This window comes from Somniosus microcephalus, unplaced genomic scaffold, assembly GCF_052327205.1.
Source record: "Somniosus microcephalus isolate GS21.2 unplaced genomic scaffold, FLI_Smic_1.0 unresolved_chr4, whole genome shotgun sequence".
Classification (NCBI taxonomy): domain Eukaryota; kingdom Metazoa; phylum Chordata; class Chondrichthyes; order Squaliformes; family Somniosidae; genus Somniosus; species Somniosus microcephalus.
The window spans coordinates 50,288,261-50,309,863 of record NW_028225182.1 but is presented as its reverse complement, the minus strand read 5'-3'; the positions used below and the strand labels follow the sequence as shown (position 1 = coordinate 50,309,863).

Here is a 21,603-nt window from a genome sequence, read left to right as displayed (position 1 = left end):
GCATTTGGTCCATAGCCCTGTATGCAATGGCATTTCAAGTGCTCATCCAAATGCTTCTTGAATGTTGTGAGGGTTCCTGCCTCTACCACCCTTTTAGGCATTGAGTTCCACATTCCAACCACCCTCTGGGTGAAAAAGTTCCTCCTCAAATCCCCTCTAAATCTCCTGCCCCTTACCCTGAATCTATGCCCCCTTGTTATTGACCCCCTACTAAGGGGAAAAGTTCCTCTTTGTCTACCCTATCTATGCCCCTCATCATTTTGTACACCTCAATCAGGTCCCCCCTCAGCCTTCTTTGCTCCAAGGAAAACAACCCCAGCCTGTTTAGTCTTTCTTCATAGCGGAGGCGCTCCATCCCAGGTAACATCCTGGTGAATCTCCTCTGCACCCTCTCCAAAGCAATCACATCCTTCCTATAGTGAGGCGACCAGAACTGCACACAGTACTCCAGCTGTGGCCTCACCAGCGTTTTGTACAGCTCCATCATAACCTCCCTGCTCTTATATTCTATGCCTCGGCTAATGAAGGCAAGTATCCCATATGCCTTTTTAACCACCTTATCTCCCTGTTCCGCTGCCTTCAGAGATCTATGTACATGTACACCAAGGTCCCTCTGACCCTCTGTACTTCCTAGGGTCCTACCACTCATTGTGTATTCCCTTGCCTTATTTGTCCGTCCAAAATGCATCACCTCGCACTTTTCAGGGTTAAATTCCATTTGCCACTTTTGCGCCCAACTGACCAACCCGTCTATATCGTCCTGTAGCCTGAGGCTTTCCTCCTCGCTATTTACCACCCCACCAATTTTCGTGTCATCTGCAAACTTACTGATCATCCCTTTTACATTCTCATCCAAATCATTTATGTAGATCACAAACAACAAGGGACCCAGCACCGATCCCTGAGGTACCCCACTGGACACAGGCTTCCAGTCACAAAAGCAACCTTCGACCATCACCCTCTGCCTCCTGCCACTCAGCCAGTTTAGGAACCAACGCGCCAAGGCACCCTGGATCCCATGGGCTCTTACCTTCTTGACCAGTCTCCTATGCGGGACTTTGTCAAAAGCTTTACTGAAGTCCATGTAAACCACATCCACAGCATTTCCCTCATCCACCCCCCTAGTCACCCCCTCGAAAAATTCAATCAGATTTGTCAGACATGATTTACCCTTGACAAAGCCATGCTGACTATCCCCAATTAATCCTTGCCTCTCCAAGTGGAGGCTAATTTTGTCCCTCAGAATTTTTTCCAATAATTTCCCTACCACAGTTCCAGTACTGAAAGAGTGCTGCACTGTCGGATGAGATGTTAAACTGAGTTAGCGCCTGCTCTCTCAGGTGGACATAAACGATCCCGCGGCACTATTTCGAAGTGCAGGGGAGTTCTCTCCGGTGTCCTCGGGCCAATATTTATCCCTCAACAACATAACAAAAACAGATTATCGGGTCATTATCACATCGCTGTTTGTGGAAGCTTGCTGCATTTCCCACATTACAACAGTGAAAATACTTCATTGACTGTAAAGCGCTTTGAGACGTCCGGTGGTCGTGAAAGGCACTGGAGAAATACAAGTCTTTCTTTCTTTTAATGGTGTCAGCAATAGAGTTTTGTGCATGTACACAGCTGACCAGACGCGACTGTGAGGTAACATCGTTCTGCCCTTGAGTACCACAGCCTCTGCGATAACCTTGATAAATTGCTTTCCCTCCAGAGGGCAGCGGCTCCTGTATTTATGCCAAGTGGCTATTTTGTGCAGCAGGCTCTTTAAGTGTGAGGGGCAGCACAGCAGACCCCGATTCTATTGTCACCCCAAAACCCAGTCTCAACATCCACACTTTCCAGAAGGGGTGCACAAGAGGAGGTTTAACTTAATCCCACCCTCTCCCCCACCACCCTCTCTTTCTCTGCCCCCCTCAAATCAGGAGCATTAAGACTCAGTGGAAAGAAAATAGACATGCATTACTATAGCGCCTTTCATGACCTCAGGACGGCATGGACTCGATGGGCCGAATGGCCTCCTTCTGTGCCATTATGACTGTATGACTTATGACTCTATGATGTCCTAAAGCGCTTTACAGCCAATGTTTTGAAGTGTAGTCGCTGTTGTAATGTAGGAAACGCAGCAGCCAATTTGCGTACAGCAAGCTCCCAACAACAGCAATGTAATAACAAACAGATCATCTGTTGAGGGATAAATGTTGGCCAGGACACCGGGGAAAAACTCCCCTGCTCTTCTTTGAATAGTGGCCATTGGAACGTTTACGTCCACCTGAGAGGGCAAAATGTTACATCCAAATGATGGCCCCTCTGACAGTGCAGCTCTCCCTCAGTACTGCCCCTCCGACAGTGCAGCTCTCCCTTAGCACTGCCCCTCCGACAGTGCAGCGCTCCCTCAGTACCGCCCCTCTGACAGTGCAGCGCTCCCTCAGTACTGCCCCTCCGACAGTGCAGCGCTCCCTCAGTACAGCCCCTCCAACAGTGCGGCGCTCCCTCAGTACTGCCCCTCCTACAGTGCGGTGCTCCCTCAGTACCGCCCCTCCGACAGTGCAGCGCTCCCTTAGCACTGCCCCTCCGACAGTGCAGTGCTCCCTCAGTACAGCCCCTCCAACAGTGCGGCGCTCCCTCAGTACTGCCCCTCCTACAGTGCGGCGCTCCCTCAGTACTGCCCCTCCAACAGTGCGGCACTCCCTCAGCACTGCCCCTCTGACAGTGCTGCGCTCCCTCAGTACTGCCCCTCCGACAGTGCTGCGCTCCCTCAGTACTGCCCCTCCATCAGTGCAGCACTTCCTCAGTACTGCCCCTCCGACAATGCAGCACTCCCTCAGTAGTGCCCCTCTGACAGTACGGCGCTCCCTCAGTACTGCCCCTCCGACAATCCTGCGCTCCCTCAGTACTGCCCCTCCGACAGTGCTGCGCTCCCTCAGTACTGCCCCTCCGACAGTGCAGCGCTCCCTCAGTACTGCCCCTCCGACAGTGCAGCGCTCCCTCAGTACAGCCCCTCCGACAGTGCTGCGCTCCCTCAGTACTGCCCCTCCGACAGTGCAGCGCTCCCTCAGTACTGCCCCTCCGACAGTGCAGCTCTCCCTCAGTACTGCCCCTCCGACAGTGCGGCGCTCCCTCAGTACTGCCCCTCCGACAGTGCGGCGCTCCCTCAGTACAGCCCCTCCGACAGTGCGGCGCTCCCTCAGTACTGCCCCTCCGACAGTGCGGCGCTCCCTCAGTACTGCCCCTCCGACAGTGCGGCGCTCCCTCAGTACTGCCCCTCCGACAGTGCGGCGCTCCCTCAGTACTGCCCCTCCGACAGTGCGGCTCTCCCTCAGTACTGCCCCTCCGACAGTGCGGCGCTCCCTCAGTACTGCCCCTCCGACAGTGCTGCGCTCCCTCAGTACTGCCCCTCCGACAGTGCAGCGCTCCCTCAATACTGCCCCTCCGACAGTGCAGCACTCCCTCAGTACTGCCCCTCCGACAGTGCAGCGCTCCCTCAGCACTGCCCCTCTGACAGTGCGGCGCTCCCTCAGCACTGCCCCTCTAACAGTGCTGCGCTCCCTGAGTATTGTCCCTCCGACAGTGCAGCGCTCCCTCAGTACTGCCCCTCTGACAGTGCAGCACTCCCTTAGCACTGCCCCTCTGACAGTGCTGCGCTCCCTCAGTACTGCCCCTCCAACAGTGCAGCGCTCCCTCAGTACTGCCCCTCCGACAGTGCAGCTCTCCCTCAGTACTGCCCCTCCGACAGTGCAGCGCTCCCTCAGTACTGCCCGTCCGACAGTGCAGCTCTCCCTCAGTACTGCCCCTCCGACAGTGCGGCGCTCCCTCAGTACTGCCCCTCCGACAGTGCGGCGCTCCCTCGGTACTGCCCCTCTGACAATACAGCACTCCCTCAGTACTGCCCGTCTGACCGTTTTAGCGCTCCCTCAGTACAGCCCCTCTGACAGTGTGGCGCTCCCTCGGTACTGCCCCTCCGGCAGTGCGGCGCTCCCTCAGTACTGCCTCTCCGACAATGTGGCGCTCCCTCAGTACTGTCCCTCCGACAGTGTGGCGCTCCCTCAGTACTGCCCCTCCGACAGTGCGGCGCTCCCTCAGTACTGCCTCTCCGACAATGTGGCGCTCCCTCACTACTGTCCCTCCGACAGTGTGGCGCTCCCTCAGTACTTGCACCGAGAGTGTCAGCCTAGATTATGGGCTCAAACCCACAACCTTCTGACTCAGAGTGCAACCCACTGAGCCACGGATGACAACTTGAGCATCTTTTCCTGTTCTTTTCCAGGCGCCTGGCTGTGATAACAGTCTGTGAACGTGGGACGAGTCTGAGGGGAAGAGCCAGAAGAGCAGTATACCATGTGCACTTTGTTGTGTATGTAATATGTGTGCTACTTTGAACCTATGGACAGGACTGCACTACTTGTTGGGCGTAGTGATACGCAGTGCCACTCCTGGCCATAGGGGTATAAATAGTACTGTGGGTACTGATCTCCCCTCAGTTCCCGCCTGTGGGCATGAAGTAAAGACCTATGTATAGTCCCTACCTCCAACCAGTAAAGACCTGTTTGAGTTATACGTTTAAGTCTTTGTGTTAATTGTTCAATACAATACACATACTTAACACTGGCGACGAGTCAGGTTCTTACCCTGCGGCAGTTGAAGAGAGGTTTCAAACATCACCACCCCACTAGAAGCGACAGGCTTTAGGACTCTGAAGCCTCCATCAGCGACTGAGCACTGGAGTGCAACAAACATCCTGACAGCTTCCAGCGACTGACAGAAGTCTTTCTGCAATTTCCTTGTTCAACCTAGGTGGTGGGGTAAGCCGTGCAGTGTTGGCTGCAAAGACAGGGCTGGGGAAGTTGGAGAAGATAAGGGCGATCGCAATCCCTGATAAGAGCCGCGGTGAAACGCGCGAGCGGGTAAGCCAGAGCCCGGGAGGGAGCGAGCAAGAGCCGCGCGAGCGGGTAAGCCAGAGGCCGGGAGCCGCTTCAAGTGCGAGGCGCAGCGCGGGCCAGCGATCGGAACCAAAGATAAGGGCCGCACTCGGGGGCTGAAGGGAGACGGCGTCGGGGGACGGGTGAAGACCGCCAAGCGCGGGAAAACCGCCATTTTGTGGGTGGAGGACGACGGCAAGAGCGGGAAGCCGCCATCTTTGATAACAAGTAAACAAAATAAAATCTGAGAAATTGCAAATCTACAATGCCTAAACACGGGAATATTAGCACCTTTGATAGTGACCTCGAAGATTGGGCCATATATGTTGAAAGAGTAAAAAATTATTGTAAGGCCAATAAAATTCATGACCAAGATAAAGCTCTAACATTATTAAATTTAATGGGTGCGAAGACATACGGGCAATTGAAACACCTGTTATCACCAGATGAACCGGCGGATAAGACGTTCGATGAGATTGTTACTGTCCTGAAAGATCATCTAAACCCCACGCCGCTGATGCTAGTGGAACGATTTAAATTTTACGACAGAAGGCAGCTACAGCATAAAAGCAATGCTGATTATTTGCTGGAATTGCGTAAATTAGCGAAATATTGCCAGTTTGGAACGGGACTGACAGAGGCACTTCGAGACAAATTTGTGTGTGGTTTATTTAAACAGGATACACAAAAGCGACTGCTAGAGGAGAATGAGCTGACGCTTGAGAAGGCGGTCACTATGGCAGCAGCACACGAAGCCGCAGCGAGAGGCACGGCAGTAATGCAGCTACGGTCACCGGAGCTCAGTGCACACAAATTGGGTGTGAGTTCTGGCAAATGTTATCGTTGTGGAAAGACAACGCATGATCAGAACCAGTGTTGGTTTAAAAACCAAGAATGTAGAACTTGTGGTAGGCTTGGACATATAGCTAGAGTATGCAGGTCAGGGAAGAAGACCAGCAACAAGAAGTCACCGCAAGGAAAATACGCAAAGGTACACAAGGTGACCGAACAGGAGTCCGATTCAGACGCTAGCAGTAATGAACTGGCTAGCTTAAGCTGTAATGAACTGGCTAGCTTAAGAGTACTCAACGCTGGTAAGGGTGCAGACCTCCAGACAATTTGGGTCACTCTTCAGATAGAAGGAGTCCAAGTAAAACTGGAATTGGACACTGGATCGGCATTGACGGTCATAAATAAGAAAGATTACGGAAAGTTATTCCAACATATTCCCCTACAGGATACGGGGATTATATTGAAAACATACACGGGGCAAAGAGTGTACCCCATCGGGAAAATAGAGGTTGCAGTGGTCCACAAGGGCGAAGACAGTCAAATAATGGACTTATGTGTGATATCTGAAGGAGGTTCTCCACTACTAGGACGGGAGTGGATTAGGAAAATGAATATGGACTGGCATTTCCTACAAACAATAACGAGTGAGAACTCGGTGAAGATAGTCGGCCCAGACTCTGGAACGGATGATGGTAAGCCCAACTCAGGTGCAAAAGACAAAGTTTCAGCACAGAATTCCACTGAGCAACAACAACATAGTTTAACTGTGGATTCTGAGTCTGGCAAGTCTACTGATGTGCCCATTTCTGAGGGACACCGGGCTCGAACTCAACTCCATTTCAAACTACAACAGCAATTAGAACAAATGCTTCGCCGTTGTGAGCAAGAGTTGAATGCAACGAAAGAGTTCTTTGATATAGAGTTGGAGAATCTGGAACGACAACAGAAGCAGCTGATGGAGAAAATGGAGCAGGAGCACACAAAACGTCTGATGTCAGAGGAGTTAACGGTCAGCCAACTCCTGCATATGCTGAAGGACAGGACTCTGAAATGGGAAAAACTTGAACACGAACTTCAATATTCAAACGAAAGGGGTTCGGAGCTCTCAAAGGTTATTGGAAGAGCTGAGGTGGCAACACAGACTGAGATGACTGCAACAGAGCAGCCCTTGGATGCCAAAAGTACGCTGACTCACATCAACGTAGAACAACAGACCGCTGAAACAGCTGCTCCGGTAGAGGGATTGAATAGTCCGATCAATCAATCTCCAAAAGAAGTTGAAGTAGTAAAATCTCAAATGAGGTCATTAGTAAACGACTTGCTGAAAGCCCAGAAAAAGCTGGATGAAGAGGTACGCATGAAGAAGTCTCTTCAGGAAAGATGTCTGGACTTGGAACAAAAGCTGGCTAACGCCCAGCTGGGTATGGAGGAAATAGAAGACCCTCTCGCTGGCCTAGATCAGGACGACACCGAATATTACTATGTCCTGTCCTGCCCAACTTGTAACTTCGACTCCCACCATACAGAAATCATGGAGGAGCACCGAAAGTCTACGGAACATCGGGAGAAGGTGGCTCTACTACGGAAAAAGGAGGGAGAGAAGGAGGAACTGCGCATGCAGCTGGCAGCTGACAGTGGAGCCCAGAGAGTCTCCAAGAAGCAGAAAAGGAAAAGTCGAAACAGAAGATGACCCATCTGAACCATTATTACCTCTACCAGATCACACACGTGGTCCCTCCGAACGGAGCCAATTCAGTTCGGAAGTTCAAACTGTTAAATCCATGGAAGGACTATTGAATGAGTCACTCCAGCAACGTGAACCGACTCCACCACAGAGATTGAATCTGTGAACTGTTTTCCGCAGAGACTGAATCTGTGATCTGTTTGGACATGAAGTTATCTATGTATCTATGTTATTCTGTTATGTAAACCTGAAGTTATATATGTATATATGTTATTACGTTATGTTAAATGGGGAGATGACTGTAAAGCTAGGAAGGGAGGAATGTTGTGTATGTAATATGTGTGCTACTTTGAACCTATGGACAGGACTGCACTACTTGTTGGGCGTAGTGATACGCAGTACCACTCCTGGCCATAGGGGTATAAATAGTACTGTGGGTACTGATCTCCCCTCAGTTCCCGCCTGTGGGCATGAAGTAAAGACCTATGTATAGTCCCTACCTCCAACCAGTAAAGACCTGTTTGAGTTATACGTTTAAGTCTTTGTGTTAATTGTTCAATACAATACACATACTTAACACACTTCACTCTCCAGCCCGGGGACTGTAGCTCAGTGGCAGCGGAGGCACCCTATCCCAGATTCGGTGCTCTCAAGAGCTTTAAACGTGGAGGCATTGTTAGGAACGTAAATTTGTTTTAGTACATAGACAGAGTTTGCATTCTGTCCCTGTATTAATAGCGAGTTCAAAGTCCTAGCCAGACACAGTTGACAGTTAAACGAACAAGAACTTCCTCACAGCCAACGAGATTACATAAGATATGGTTGCACATGTGCCTGTCCATTGAGCTTAACGCTCCAGTTTTCTCGCTTCTCCCCAGCTCACATTACAAGTGACTACATCACCTCCTCCGTGACCTGTTAGGCTTGGTGTTACATTAGTTATAACTGCCTGAACCTACCAAAGACTCAAAGGGGGAGGAAATTCCCCCAGAGGGCCATTTTGAGGGGCTAAGTGAAAAATGTTTGGCTAGTTAGCGCCGGGCTGCTGCGGGGCGTGAGTGCAAACCTTTCTCCTGAGGCGCTGCCGGGTAGCTGTGCCTGGAGTTGACGTCACGATCTCCGGGCGCAGAAGATCGGGGCGGTACCCGATAGCACCGCCGCTAACCTCCCGCGGAATTTTGCGGGAGGTGCAGTTATCGCCTCGGAGTGGGGTGGCGGGGGGCGGAAAGCCATTTGCGCCCCGTTATCGCCTCTCACTGGAGGCGCAAACAAGGGGAATTTCGCCTCCATAGGCTACACCGTCCAATCTCTAGACGTAATTAAAGCACCTCACCTATTCACATGTATAGAAAGAAGAAATATATCATTGTGACCACCAGAGGCTGATCCAAGGCTGTTTTATAAGATGACAGTTACAGTCATACAGACTTGTTGACATCTACTGATCTTTGCAAGTTATTTTAATTCTAAAGATTTTAACTACTTCTAAAGATTGCCAGCTGTGGCTCAGTCGGTAGCACCCTCGCCTCTGAGTTTCTGACTCCATGAGACTTAAGCACAATAAATCTCGGCTGACACTCCATAGAGTCATAGAGTCATAGAGTTTTACAGCACAGAAAGAGGCCCTTCGGCCCATCGTGTCTGCGCCGCCCATCCATCCCTGTCCAGTCTAATCCCATTTTCCAGCATTTGGTCCATAGCCCTGTATGCAATGGCATTTCAAGTGCTCATCCAAATGCTTCTTGAATGTTGTGAGGGTTCCTGCCTCTACCACCCTTTTAGGCATTGAGTTCCACATTCCAACCACCCTCTGGGTGAAAAAGTTCCTCCTCAAATCCCCTCTAAATCTCCTGCCCCTTACCCTGAATCTATGCCCCCTTGTTATTGACCCCCCTACTAAGGGGAAAAGTTCCTCTTTGTCTACCCTATCTATGCCCCTCATCATTTTGTACACCTCAATCAGGTCCCCCCTCAGCCTTCTTTGCTCCAAGGAAAACAACCCCAGCCTGTTTAGTCTTTCTTCATAGCGGAGGCGCTCCATCCCAGGTAACATCCTGGTGAATCTCCTCTGCACCCTCTCCAAAGCAATCACATCCTTCCTATAGTGAGGCGACCAGAACTGCACACAGTACTCCAGCTGTGGCCTCACCAGCGTTTTGTACAGCTCCATCATAACCTCCCTGCTCTTATATTCTATGCCTCGGCTAATGAAGGCAAGTATCCCATATGCCTTTTTAACCACCTTATCTCCCTGTTCCGCTGCCTTCAGAGATCTATGTACATGTACACCAAGGTCCCTCTGACCCTCTGTACTTCCTAGGGTCCTACCACTCATTGTGTATTCCCTTGCCTTATTTGTCCGTCCAAAATGCATCACCTCGCACTTTTCAGGGTTAAATTCCATTTGCCACTTTTGCGCCCAACTGACCAACCCGTCTATATCGTCCTGTAGCCTGAGGCTTTCCTCCTCGCTATTTACCACCCCACCAATTTTCGTGTCATCTGCAAACTTACTGATCATCCCTTTTACATTCTCATCCAAATCATTTATGTAGATCACAAACAACAAGGGACCCAGCACCGATCCCTGAGGTACCCCACTGGACACAGGCTTCCAGTCACAAAAGCAACCTTCGACCATCACCCTCTGCCTCCTGCCACTCAGCCAGTTTAGGAACCAACGCGCCAAGGCACCCTGGATCCCATGGGCTCTTACCTTCTTGACCAGTCTCCTATGCGGGACTTTGTCAAAAGCTTTACTGAAGTCCATGTAAACCACATCCACAGCATTTCCCTCATCCACCCCCCTAGTCACCCCCTCGAAAAATTCAATCAGATTTGTCAGACATGATTTACCCTTGACAAAGCCATGCTGACTATCCCCAATTAATCCTTGCCTCTCCAAGTGGAGGCTAATTTTGTCCCTCAGAATTTTTTCCAATAATTTCCCTACCACAGTTCCAGTACTGAAAGAGTGCTGCACTGTCGGATGAGATGTTAAACTGAGTTAGCGCCTGCTCTCTCAGGTGGACATAAACGATCCCGCGGCACTATTTCGAAGTGCAGGGGAGTTCTCTCCGGTGTCCTCGGGCCAATATTTATCCCTCAACAACATAACAAAAACAGATTATCGGGTCATTATCACATCGCTGTTTGTGGAAGCTTGCTGCATTTCCCACATTACAACAGTGAAAATACTTCATTGACTGTAAAGCGCTTTGAGACGTCCGGTGGTCGTGAAAGGCACTGGAGAAATACAAGTCTTTCTTTCTTTTAATGGTGTCAGCAATAGAGTTTTGTGCATGTACACAGCTGACCAGACGCGACTGTGAGGTAACATCGTTCTGCCCTTGAGTACCACAGCCTCTGCGATAACCTTGATAAATTGCTTTCCCTCCAGAGGGCAGCGGCTCCTGTATTTATGCCAAGTGGCTATTTTGTGCAGCAGGCTCTTTAAGTGTGAGGGGCAGCACAGCAGACCCCGATTCTATTGTCACCCCAAAACCCAGTCTCAACATCCACACTTTCCAGAAGGGGTGCACAAGAGGAGGTTTAACTTAATCCCACCCTCTCCCCCACCACCCTCTCTTTCTCTGCCCCCCTCAAATCAGGAGCATTAAGACTCAGTGGAAAGAAAATAGACATGCATTACTATAGCGCCTTTCATGACCTCAGGACGGCATGGACTCGATGGGCCGAATGGCCTCCTTCTGTGCCATTATGACTGTATGACTTATGACTCTATGATGTCCTAAAGCGCTTTACAGCCAATGTTTTGAAGTGTAGTCGCTGTTGTAATGTAGGAAACGCAGCAGCCAATTTGCGTACAGCAAGCTCCCAACAACAGCAATGTAATAACAAACAGATCATCTGTTGAGGGATAAATGTTGGCCAGGACACCGGGGAAAAACTCCCCTGCTCTTCTTTGAATAGTGGCCATTGGAACGTTTACGTCCACCTGAGAGGGCAAAATGTTACATCCAAATGATGGCCCCTCTGACAGTGCAGCTCTCCCTCAGTACTGCCCCTCCGACAGTGCAGCTCTCCCTTAGCACTGCCCCTCCGACAGTGCAGCGCTCCCTCAGTACCGCCCCTCTGACAGTGCAGCGCTCCCTCAGTACTGCCCCTCCGACAGTGCAGCGCTCCCTCAGTACAGCCCCTCCAACAGTGCGGCGCTCCCTCAGTACTGCCCCTCCTACAGTGCGGTGCTCCCTCAGTACCGCCCCTCCGACAGTGCAGCGCTCCCTTAGCACTGCCCCTCCGACAGTGCAGTGCTCCCTCAGTACAGCCCCTCCAACAGTGCGGCGCTCCCTCAGTACTGCCCCTCCTACAGTGCGGCGCTCCCTCAGTACTGCCCCTCCAACAGTGCGGCACTCCCTCAGCACTGCCCCTCTGACAGTGCTGCGCTCCCTCAGTACTGCCCCTCCGACAGTGCTGCGCTCCCTCAGTACTGCCCCTCCATCAGTGCAGCACTTCCTCAGTACTGCCCCTCCGACAATGCAGCACTCCCTCAGTAGTGCCCCTCTGACAGTACGGCGCTCCCTCAGTACTGCCCCTCCGACAATCCTGCGCTCCCTCAGTACTGCCCCTCCGACAGTGCTGCGCTCCCTCAGTACTGCCCCTCCGACAGTGCAGCGCTCCCTCAGTACTGCCCCTCCGACAGTGCAGCGCTCCCTCAGTACAGCCCCTCCGACAGTGCTGCGCTCCCTCAGTACTGCCCCTCCGACAGTGCAGCGCTCCCTCAGTACTGCCCCTCCGACAGTGCAGCTCTCCCTCAGTACTGCCCCTCCGACAGTGCGGCGCTCCCTCAGTACTGCCCCTCCGACAGTGCGGCGCTCCCTCAGTACAGCCCCTCCGACAGTGCGGCGCTCCCTCAGTACTGCCCCTCCGACAGTGCGGCGCTCCCTCAGTACTGCCCCTCCGACAGTGCGGCGCTCCCTCAGTACTGCCCCTCCGACAGTGCGGCGCTCCCTCAGTACTGCCCCTCCGACAGTGCGGCTCTCCCTCAGTACTGCCCCTCCGACAGTGCGGCGCTCCCTCAGTACTGCCCCTCCGACAGTGCTGCGCTCCCTCAGTACTGCCCCTCCGACAGTGCAGCGCTCCCTCAATACTGCCCCTCCGACAGTGCAGCACTCCCTCAGTACTGCCCCTCCGACAGTGCAGCGCTCCCTCAGCACTGCCCCTCTGACAGTGCGGCGCTCCCTCAGCACTGCCCCTCTAACAGTGCAGCACTCCCTTAGCACTGCCCCTCCAACAGTGCAGCGCTCCCTCAGTACTGCCCCTCCGACAGTGCAGCTCTCCCTCAGTACTGCCCCTCCGACAGTGCAGCGCTCCCTCAGTACTGCCCGTCCGACAGTGCAGCTCTCCCTCAGTACTGCCCCTCCGACAGTGCGGCGCTCCCTCAGTACTGCCCCTCCGACAGTGCGGCGCTCCCTCAGTACTGCCTCTCCAACAGTGCGGCGCTCCCTCGGTACTGCCCCTCTGACAATACAGCACTCCCTCAGTACTGCCCGTCTGACCGTTTTAGCGCTCCCTCAGTACAGCCCCTCTGACAGTGTGGCGCTCCCTCGGTACTGCCCCTCCGGCAGTGCGGCGCTCCCTCAGTACTGCCTCTCCGACAATGTGGCGCTCCCTCAGTACTGTCCCTCCGACAGTGTGGCGCTCCCTCAGTACTGCCCCTCCGACAGTGCGGCGCTCCCTCAGTACTGCCTCTCCGACAATGTGGCGCTCCCTCACTACTGTCCCTCCGACAGTGTGGCGCTCCCTCAGTACTTGCACCGAGAGTGTCAGCCTAGATTATGGGCTCAAACCCACAACCTTCTGACTCAGAGTGCAACCCACTGAGCCACGGATGACAACTTGAGCATCTTTTCCTGTTCTTTTCCAGGCGCCTGGCTGTGATAACAGTCTGTGAACGTGGGACGAGTCTGAGGGGAAGAGCCAGAAGAGCAGTATACCATGTGCACTTTGTTGTGTATGTAATATGTGTGCTACTTTGAACCTATGGACAGGACTGCACTACTTGTTGGGCGTAGTGATACGCAGTGCCACTCCTGGCCATAGGGGTATAAATAGTACTGTGGGTACTGATCTCCCCTCAGTTCCCGCCTGTGGGCATGAAGTAAAGACCTATGTATAGTCCCTACCTCCAACCAGTAAAGACCTGTTTGAGTTATACGTTTAAGTCTTTGTGTTAATTGTTCAATACAATACACATACTTAACACTGGCGACGAGTCAGGTTCTTACCCTGCGGCAGTTGAAGAGAGGTTTCAAACATCACCACCCCACTAGAAGCGACAGGCTTTAGGACTCTGAAGCCTCCATCAGCGACTGAGCACTGGAGTGCAACAAACATCCTGACAGCTTCCAGCGACTGACAGAAGTCTTTCTGCAATTTCCTTGTTCAACCTAGGTGGTGGGGTAAGCCGTGCAGTGTTGGCTGCAAAGACAGGGCTGGGGAAGTTGGAGAAGATAAGGGCGATCGCAATCCCTGATAAGAGCCGCGGTGAAACGCGCGAGCGGGTAAGCCAGAGCCCGGGAGGGAGCGAGCAAGAGCCGCGCGAGCGGGTAAGCCAGAGGCCGGGAGCCGCTTCAAGTGCGAGGCGCAGCGCGGGCCAGCGATCGGAACCAAAGATAAGGGCCGCACTCGGGGGCTGAAGGGAGACGGCGTCGGGGGACGGGTGAAGACCGCCAAGCGCGGGAAAACCGCCATTTTGTGGGTGGAGGACGACGGCAAGAGCGGGAAGCCGCCATCTTTGATAACAAGTAAACAAAATAAAATCTGAGAAATTGCAAATCTACAATGCCTAAACACGGGAATATTAGCACCTTTGATAGTGACCTCGAAGATTGGGCCATATATGTTGAAAGAGTAAAAAATTATTGTAAGGCCAATAAAATTCATGACCAAGATAAAGCTCTAACATTATTAAATTTAATGGGTGCGAAGACATACGGGCAATTGAAACACCTGTTATCACCAGATGAACCGGCGGATAAGACGTTCGATGAGATTGTTACTGTCCTGAAAGATCATCTAAACCCCACGCCGCTGATGCTAGTGGAACGATTTAAATTTTACGACAGAAGGCAGCTACAGCATAAAAGCAATGCTGATTATTTGCTGGAATTGCGTAAATTAGCGAAATATTGCCAGTTTGGAACGGGACTGACAGAGGCACTTCGAGACAAATTTGTGTGTGGTTTATTTAAACAGGATACACAAAAGCGACTGCTAGAGGAGAATGAGCTGACGCTTGAGAAGGCGGTCACTATGGCAGCAGCACACGAAGCCGCAGCGAGAGGCACGGCAGTAATGCAGCTACGGTCACCGGAGCTCAGTGCACACAAATTGGGTGTGAGTTCTGGCAAATGTTATCGTTGTGGAAAGACAACGCATGATCAGAACCAGTGTTGGTTTAAAAACCAAGAATGTAGAACTTGTGGTAGGCTTGGACATATAGCTAGAGTATGCAGGTCAGGGAAGAAGACCAGCAACAAGAAGTCACCACAAGGAAAATACGCAAAGGTACACAAGGTGACCGAACAGGAGTCCGATTCAGACGCTAGCAGTAATGAACTGGCTAGCTTAAGCTGTAATGAACTGGCTAGCTTAAGAGTACTCAACGCTGGTAAGGGTGCAGACCTCCAGACAATTTGGGTCACTCTTCAGATAGAAGGAGTCCAAGTAAAACTGGAATTGGACACTGGATCGGCATTGACGGTCATAAATAAGAAAGATTACGGAAAGTTATTCCAACATATTCCCCTACAGGATACGGGGATTATATTGAAAACATACACGGGGCAAAGAGTGTACCCCATCGGGAAAATAGAGGTTGCAGTGGTCCACAAGGGCGAAGACAGTCAAATAATGGACTTATGTGTGATATCTGAAGGAGGTTCTCCACTACTAGGACGGGAGTGGATTAGGAAAATGAATATGGACTGGCATTTCCTACAAACAATAACGAGTGAGAACTCGGTGAAGATAGTCGGCCCAGACTCTGGAACGGATGATGGTAAGCCCAACTCAGGTGCAAAAGACAAAGTTTCAGCACAGAATTCCACTGAGTAACAACAACATAGTTTAACTGTGGATTCTGAGTCTGGCAAGTCTACTGATGTGCCCATTTCTGAGGGACACCGGGCTCGAACTCAACTCCATTTCAAACTACAACAGCAATTAGAACAAATGCTTCGCCGTTGTGAGCAAGAGTTGAATGCAACGAAAGAGTTCTTTGATATAGAGTTGGAGAATCTGGAAAGACAACAGAAGCAGCTGATGGAGAAAATGGAGCAGGAGCACACAAAACGTCTGATGTCAGAGGAGTTAACGGTCAGCCAACTCCTGCATATGCTGAAGGACAGGACTCTGAAATGGGAAAAACTTGAACACGAACTTCAATATTCAAACGAAAGGGGTTCGGAGCTCTCAAAGGTTATTGGAAGAGCTGAGGTGGCAACACAGACTGAGATGACTGCAACAGAGCAGCCCTTGGATGCCAAAAGTACGCTGACTCACGTCAACGTAGAACAACAGACCGCTGAAACAGCTGCTCCGGTAGAGGGATTGAATAGTCCGATCAATCAATCTCCAAAAGAAGTTGAAGTAGTAAAATCTCAAATGAGGTCATTAGTAAACGACTTGCTGAAAGCCCAGAAAAAGCTGGATGAAGAGGTACGCATGAAGAAGTCTCTTCAGGAAAGATGTCTGGACTTGGAACAAAAGCTGGCTAACGCCCAGCTGGGTATGGAGGAAATAGAAGACCCTCTCGCTGGCCTAGATCAGGACGACACCGAATATTACTATGTCCTGTCCTGCCCAACTTGTAACTTCGACTCCCACCATACAGAAATCATGGAGGAGCACCGAAAGTCTACGGAACATCGGGAGAAGGTGGCTCTACTACGGAAAAAGGAGGGAGAGAAGGAGGAACTGCGCATGCAGCTGGCAGCTGACAGTGGAGCCCAGAGAGTCTCCAAGAAGCAGAAAAGGAAAAGTCGAAACAGAAGATGACCCATCTGAACCATTATTACCTCTACCAGATCACACACGTGGTCCCTCCGAACGGAGCCAATTCAGTTCGGAAGTTCAAACTGTTAAATCCATGGAAGGACTATTGAATGAGTCACTCCAGCAACGTGAACCGACTCCACCACAGAGATTGAATCTGTGAACTGTTTTCCGCAGAGACTGAATCTGTGATCTGTTTGGACATGAAGTTATCTATGTATCTATGTTATTCTGTTATGTAAACCTGAAGTTATATATGTATATATGTTATTACGTTATGTTAAATGGGGAGATGACTGTAAAGCTAGGAAGGGAGGAATGTTGTGTATGTAATATGTGTGCTACTTTGAACCTATGGACAGGACTGCACTACTTGTTGGGCGTAGTGATACGCAGTACCACTCCTGGCCATAGGGGTATAAATAGTACTGTGGGTACTGATCTCCCCTCAGTTCCCGCCTGTGGGCATGAAGTAAAGACCTATGTATAGTCCCTACCTCCAACCAGTAAAGACCTGTTTGAGTTATACGTTTAAGTCTTTGTGTTAATTGTTCAATACAATACACATACTTAACACACTTCACTCTCCAGCCCGGGGACTGTAGCTCAGTGGCAGCGGAGGCACCCTATCCCAGATTCGGTGCTCTCAAGAGCTTTAAACGTGGAGGCATTGTTAGGAACGTAAATTTGTTTTAGTACATAGACAGAGTTTGCATTCTGTCCCTGTATTAATAGCGAGTTCAAAGTCCTAGCCAGACACAGTTGACAGTTAAACGAACAAGAACTTCCTCACAGCCAACGAGATTACATAAGATATGGTTGCACATGTGCCTGTCCATTGAGCTTAACGCTCCAGTTTTCTCGCTTCTCCCCAGCTCACATTACAAGTGACTACATCACCTCCTCCGTGACCTGTTAGGCTTGGTGTTACATTAGTTATAACTGCCTGAACCTACCAAAGACTCAAAGGGGGAGGAAATTCCCCCAGAGGGCCATTTTGAGGGGCTAAGTGAAAAATGTTTGGCTAGTTAGCGCCGGGCTGCTGCGGGGCGTGAGTGCAAACCTTTCTCCTGAGGCGCTGCCGGGTAGCTGTGCCTGGAGTTGACGTCACGATCTCCGGGCGCAGAAGATCGGGGCGGTACCCGATAGCACCGCCGCTAACCTCCCGCGGAATTTTGCGGGAGGTGCAGTTATCGCCTCGGAGTGGGGTGGCGGGGGGCGGAAAGCCATTTGCGCCCCGTTATCGCCTCTCACTGGAGGCGCAAACAAGGGGAATTTCGCCTCCATAGGCTACACCGTCCAATCTCTAGACGTAATTAAAGCACCTCACCTATTCACATGTATAGAAAGAAGAAATATATCATTGTGACCACCAGAGGCTGATCCAAGGCTGTTTTATAAGATGACAGTTACAGTCATACAGACTTGTTGACATCTACTGATCTTTGCAAGTTATTTTAATTCTAAAGATTTTAACTACTTCTAAAGATTGCCAGCTGTGGCTCAGTCGGTAGCACCCTCGCCTCTGAGTTTCTGACTCCATGAGACTTAAGCACAATAAATCTCGGCTGACACTCCAGTTCCAGTACTGAAGGAGTGCTGCACTGTCGGATGAGATGTTAAACTGAGTTAGCGCCTGCTCTCTCAGGTGGACATAAACGATCCCGCGGCACTATTTCGAAGTGCAGGGGAGTTCTCTCCGGTGTCCTCGGGCCAATTTTTATCCCTCAACAACATAACAAAAACAGATTATCGGGTCATTATCACATCGTTGTTTGTGGAAGCTTGCTGCATTTCCCACATTACAACAGTGAAAATATTTCATTGACTGTAAAGCGCTTTGAGACGTCCGGTGGTCATGAAAGGCACTGGAGAAATACAAGTCTTTCTTTCTTTTAATGGTGTCAGCAATAGAGCTTTGTGCATGTACACAGCTGACCAGACGCGACTGTGAGGTAACATCGTTCTGCCCTTGAGCACCACAGCCTCTGCGATAACCTTGATAAATTGCTTTCCCTCCAGAGGGCAGCGGCTCCTGTATTTATGCCAAGTGGCTATTTTGTGCAGCAGGCTCTTTAAGTGTGAGGGGCAGCACAGCAGACCCCGATTCTATTGTCACCCCAAAACCCAGTCTCAACATCCACACTTTCCAGAAGGGGTGCACAAGAGGAGGTTTAACTTAATCCCACCCTCTCCCCCACCACTCTCTCTTTCTCTGCCCCCCTCAAATCAGGAGCATTAAAACTCAGTGGAAAGAAAATAGACATGCATTACTATAGCGCCTTTCATGACCTCAGGACGGCATGGACCCGATGGGCCGAATGGCCTCCTTCTGTGCCATTATGACTGTATGACTTATGACTCTATGACGTCCTAAAGCGCTTTACAGCCAATGTTTTGAAGTGTAGTCGCTGTTGCAATGTAGGAAACGCAGCAGCCAATTTGCATACAGCAAGCTCCCAATAACAGCAATGTAATAACAAACAGATCATCTGTTGAGGGATAAATGTTGGCCAGGACACCGGGGAAAAACTCCCCTGCTCTTCTTTGAATAGTGGCCATTGGAACGTTTACGTCCACCTGAGAGGGCAAAATGTTACATCCAAATGATGGCCCCTCTGACAGTGCAGCTCTCCCTCAGTACTGCCCCTCTGACAGTGCGGCGCTCCCTCAGTACTGCCCCTCCTACAGTGCGGCGCTCCCACAGTACTGCCCCTCCTACAGCGCGGCGCTCCCTCCGTACTGCCCCTCCGACAGTGCGGCACTCCCTCAGTACTGCCCCTCCATCAGTGCAGCAGTCCCTCAGTACTGCCCCTCCATCAGTGCAGCACTTCCTCAGTACTGCCCCTCCGACAATGCAGCACTCCCTCAGTAGTGCCCCTCTGACAGTACGGCGCTCCCTCAGTACTGCCCCTCCGACAGTCCTGCGCTCCCTCAGTACTGCCCCTCCGACAGTGCGGCGCTCCCTCAGTACTGCCCCTCCGACAGTGCGGCGCTCCCTCAGTACTGCCCCTCCGACAGTCCTGCGCTCCCTCAGTACTGCCCCTCCGACAGTGCGGCGCTCCCTCAGTACTGCCCCTCCGACAGTGCGGCGCTCCCTCAGTACTGCCCCTCCGACAGGCAGCGCTCGCTCAGTACTGCCCCTCCGACAGTGCGGCGCTCCCTCAGTACTGACCCTCCGACAGTGCGGCACTCCCTCAGTACTGCCCCTCCGACAGTGCAGCGCTCCCTCAGTACTGCCCCTCCGACAGTGCGGCACTCCCTCAGTACTGCCCCTCCGACAGTGCAGCGCTCCCTCAGTACTGCCCCTCCGACAGTGCGGCGCTCCCTCAGTACTGCCCCTCCGACAGTGCGGCGCTCCCTCAGTACTGCCCCTCCGACAGTGCGGCGCTCCCTCAGTACTGCCCCTCCGACAGTGCGGCGCTCCCTCAGTACTGCCCCTCCGACAGTGCGGCGCTCCCTCAGTACTGCCCCTCCGACAGTGTGGCACTCCCTCGGTACTGCCCCTCCGACAGTGCAGCGCTCCCTCAGTACTGCCCCTCCGACAGTGCGGCGCTCCCTCAGTACTGCCCCTCCGACAGTGCGGCACTCCCTCGGTACTGCCCCTCCGACAGTGCAGCGCTCCCTCAGTACTGCCCCTCCCACAGTGCGGCACTCCCTCAGTACTGCCCCTCCGACAGTGCGGCACTCCCTCGGTACTGCCCCTCCGACAGTGCAGCGCTCCCTCAGTACTGCCCCTCCCACAGTGCGGCACTCCCTCAGTACTGCCCCTCCGACAGTGCAGCGCTCCCTCAGTACTGACCCTCCGACAGTGCGGCACTCCCTCAGTACTGCCCCTCCGACAGTGCGGCGCTCCCTCAGTACTGCCCCTCCGACAGTGCAGCGCTCCCTCAGTACTGCCCCTCCGACAGTGCGGCGCTCCCTCAGTACTGCCCCTCCGACAGTGCGGCGCTCCCTCAGTACTGCCCCTCCGACAGTGCAGCGCTCCCTCAGTACTGCCCCTCCGACAGTGCGGCGCTCCCTCAGTACTGCACTGGGAGTGTCAGCCTTGATTTTATGCTCAAATTTCTGGAATGGGACTTGAACCAACGGCCTTCTGACTCAGAGGCAAAAGAGAGCCACGGGTGACTACGCAGGAGCGCCCCAATGCTGCCCAGGCAGTGATCAATTTAATTACATTTTAACGAAAGCGGGTATTAACAAATTCAGATTGCACATGAGCAAAACTAGGCAAAGAGAGTGCCTACTTTAAAATTATGATTTTTTTTTGTTCCATCAGCATGGCTTCCCAAGTGACTTTGGGAATGTTCTGGGAACAGACTATTTTTGGAAAAGTTCCCCAAACACACCACCCATAGATAGCTATCCAAGATATATGAAATTTGCTATATCGCACATTCCTAATTTCTTCACCATTCTGTCCTGCCTCAAGGGTGATCAACCAGAACTCCCGGTTCTGATCACTATCCAGAAACCCTTCAGGGTAAACGTGTGTTAGGGCGGGGGGCGGGGGGGGGGGGGGGGGGAGTGTCAGCTGACTATGGACCAGCCTCTGCCGTGATGCAAATAGCCCCTGCCAGCATTCGCGGCTTAGGTCTGCGTGCGATTACCCACCACACGGTGCCAGGTGGTGGGAAGCGCCTGCGAGTTCGCGACCCAGGAAAGAGTCCACACCATCAGGAGACGCCAAGAAAATTCTGAGCAGGAAACAAACCACAACCTTACCAGCCCATTCCCCGTAGGATGTCAGGTCTGTTCTCCAAAATTTGGATAGGACGTAAGTCCTGATGCCAACCAGGAGCTCCCAAGTGTACTTAGCAAAGTAGTAGAGGCACGTCAGTGTGCCAATCAATGCCAGGGCGCCATTCAGCAAAGAATCTGCAAAAAGCAGCATTCTCGGACCAGGTACTGCAAGGTTCAAAGTCGAAAGTCTTTTCTGATACTTTTTCAATGCTTATTTGTACTGTGTTGAGCCAGCCCTTCCCCTTTCACTTGACCTAATTGGACACCTCTATGTGATTGACATGTCAGTCCTGTGCTCAGTTCTTCGCTCACTTGTTTGCTAAACCATGTTATGAGATTTCACAATTAGTGAGAACTGCTCGTGTCCTCACTGAAGTTTTTAAATGACTTAATTTGTGTGGATGTGTGTGTTTCACTACTAATCTGAAAAACAAAGCCTATCAAAGT

At 51.8% G+C, this 21,603-nt stretch overlaps 1 protein-coding gene across 1 annotated transcript in view; it reads right to left on the bottom strand.

The window, feature by feature from the left end:
- Nucleotides 1–21,367, bottom strand: part of hsd20b2 (hydroxysteroid (20-beta) dehydrogenase 2) — a 74,417-nt gene extending 53,050 nt beyond the window's left edge. The window contains exon 1 of the mRNA XM_085977534.1: nt 21,139–21,367. Within this exon, the coding sequence (XP_085833660.1) occupies nt 21,139–21,307 (169 nt within the window). The 5' untranslated portion in view covers nt 21,308–21,367. The remainder of the gene's footprint in view (nt 1–21,138) is intronic.
- Nucleotides 21,368–21,603: the final 236 nt, after the last annotated feature.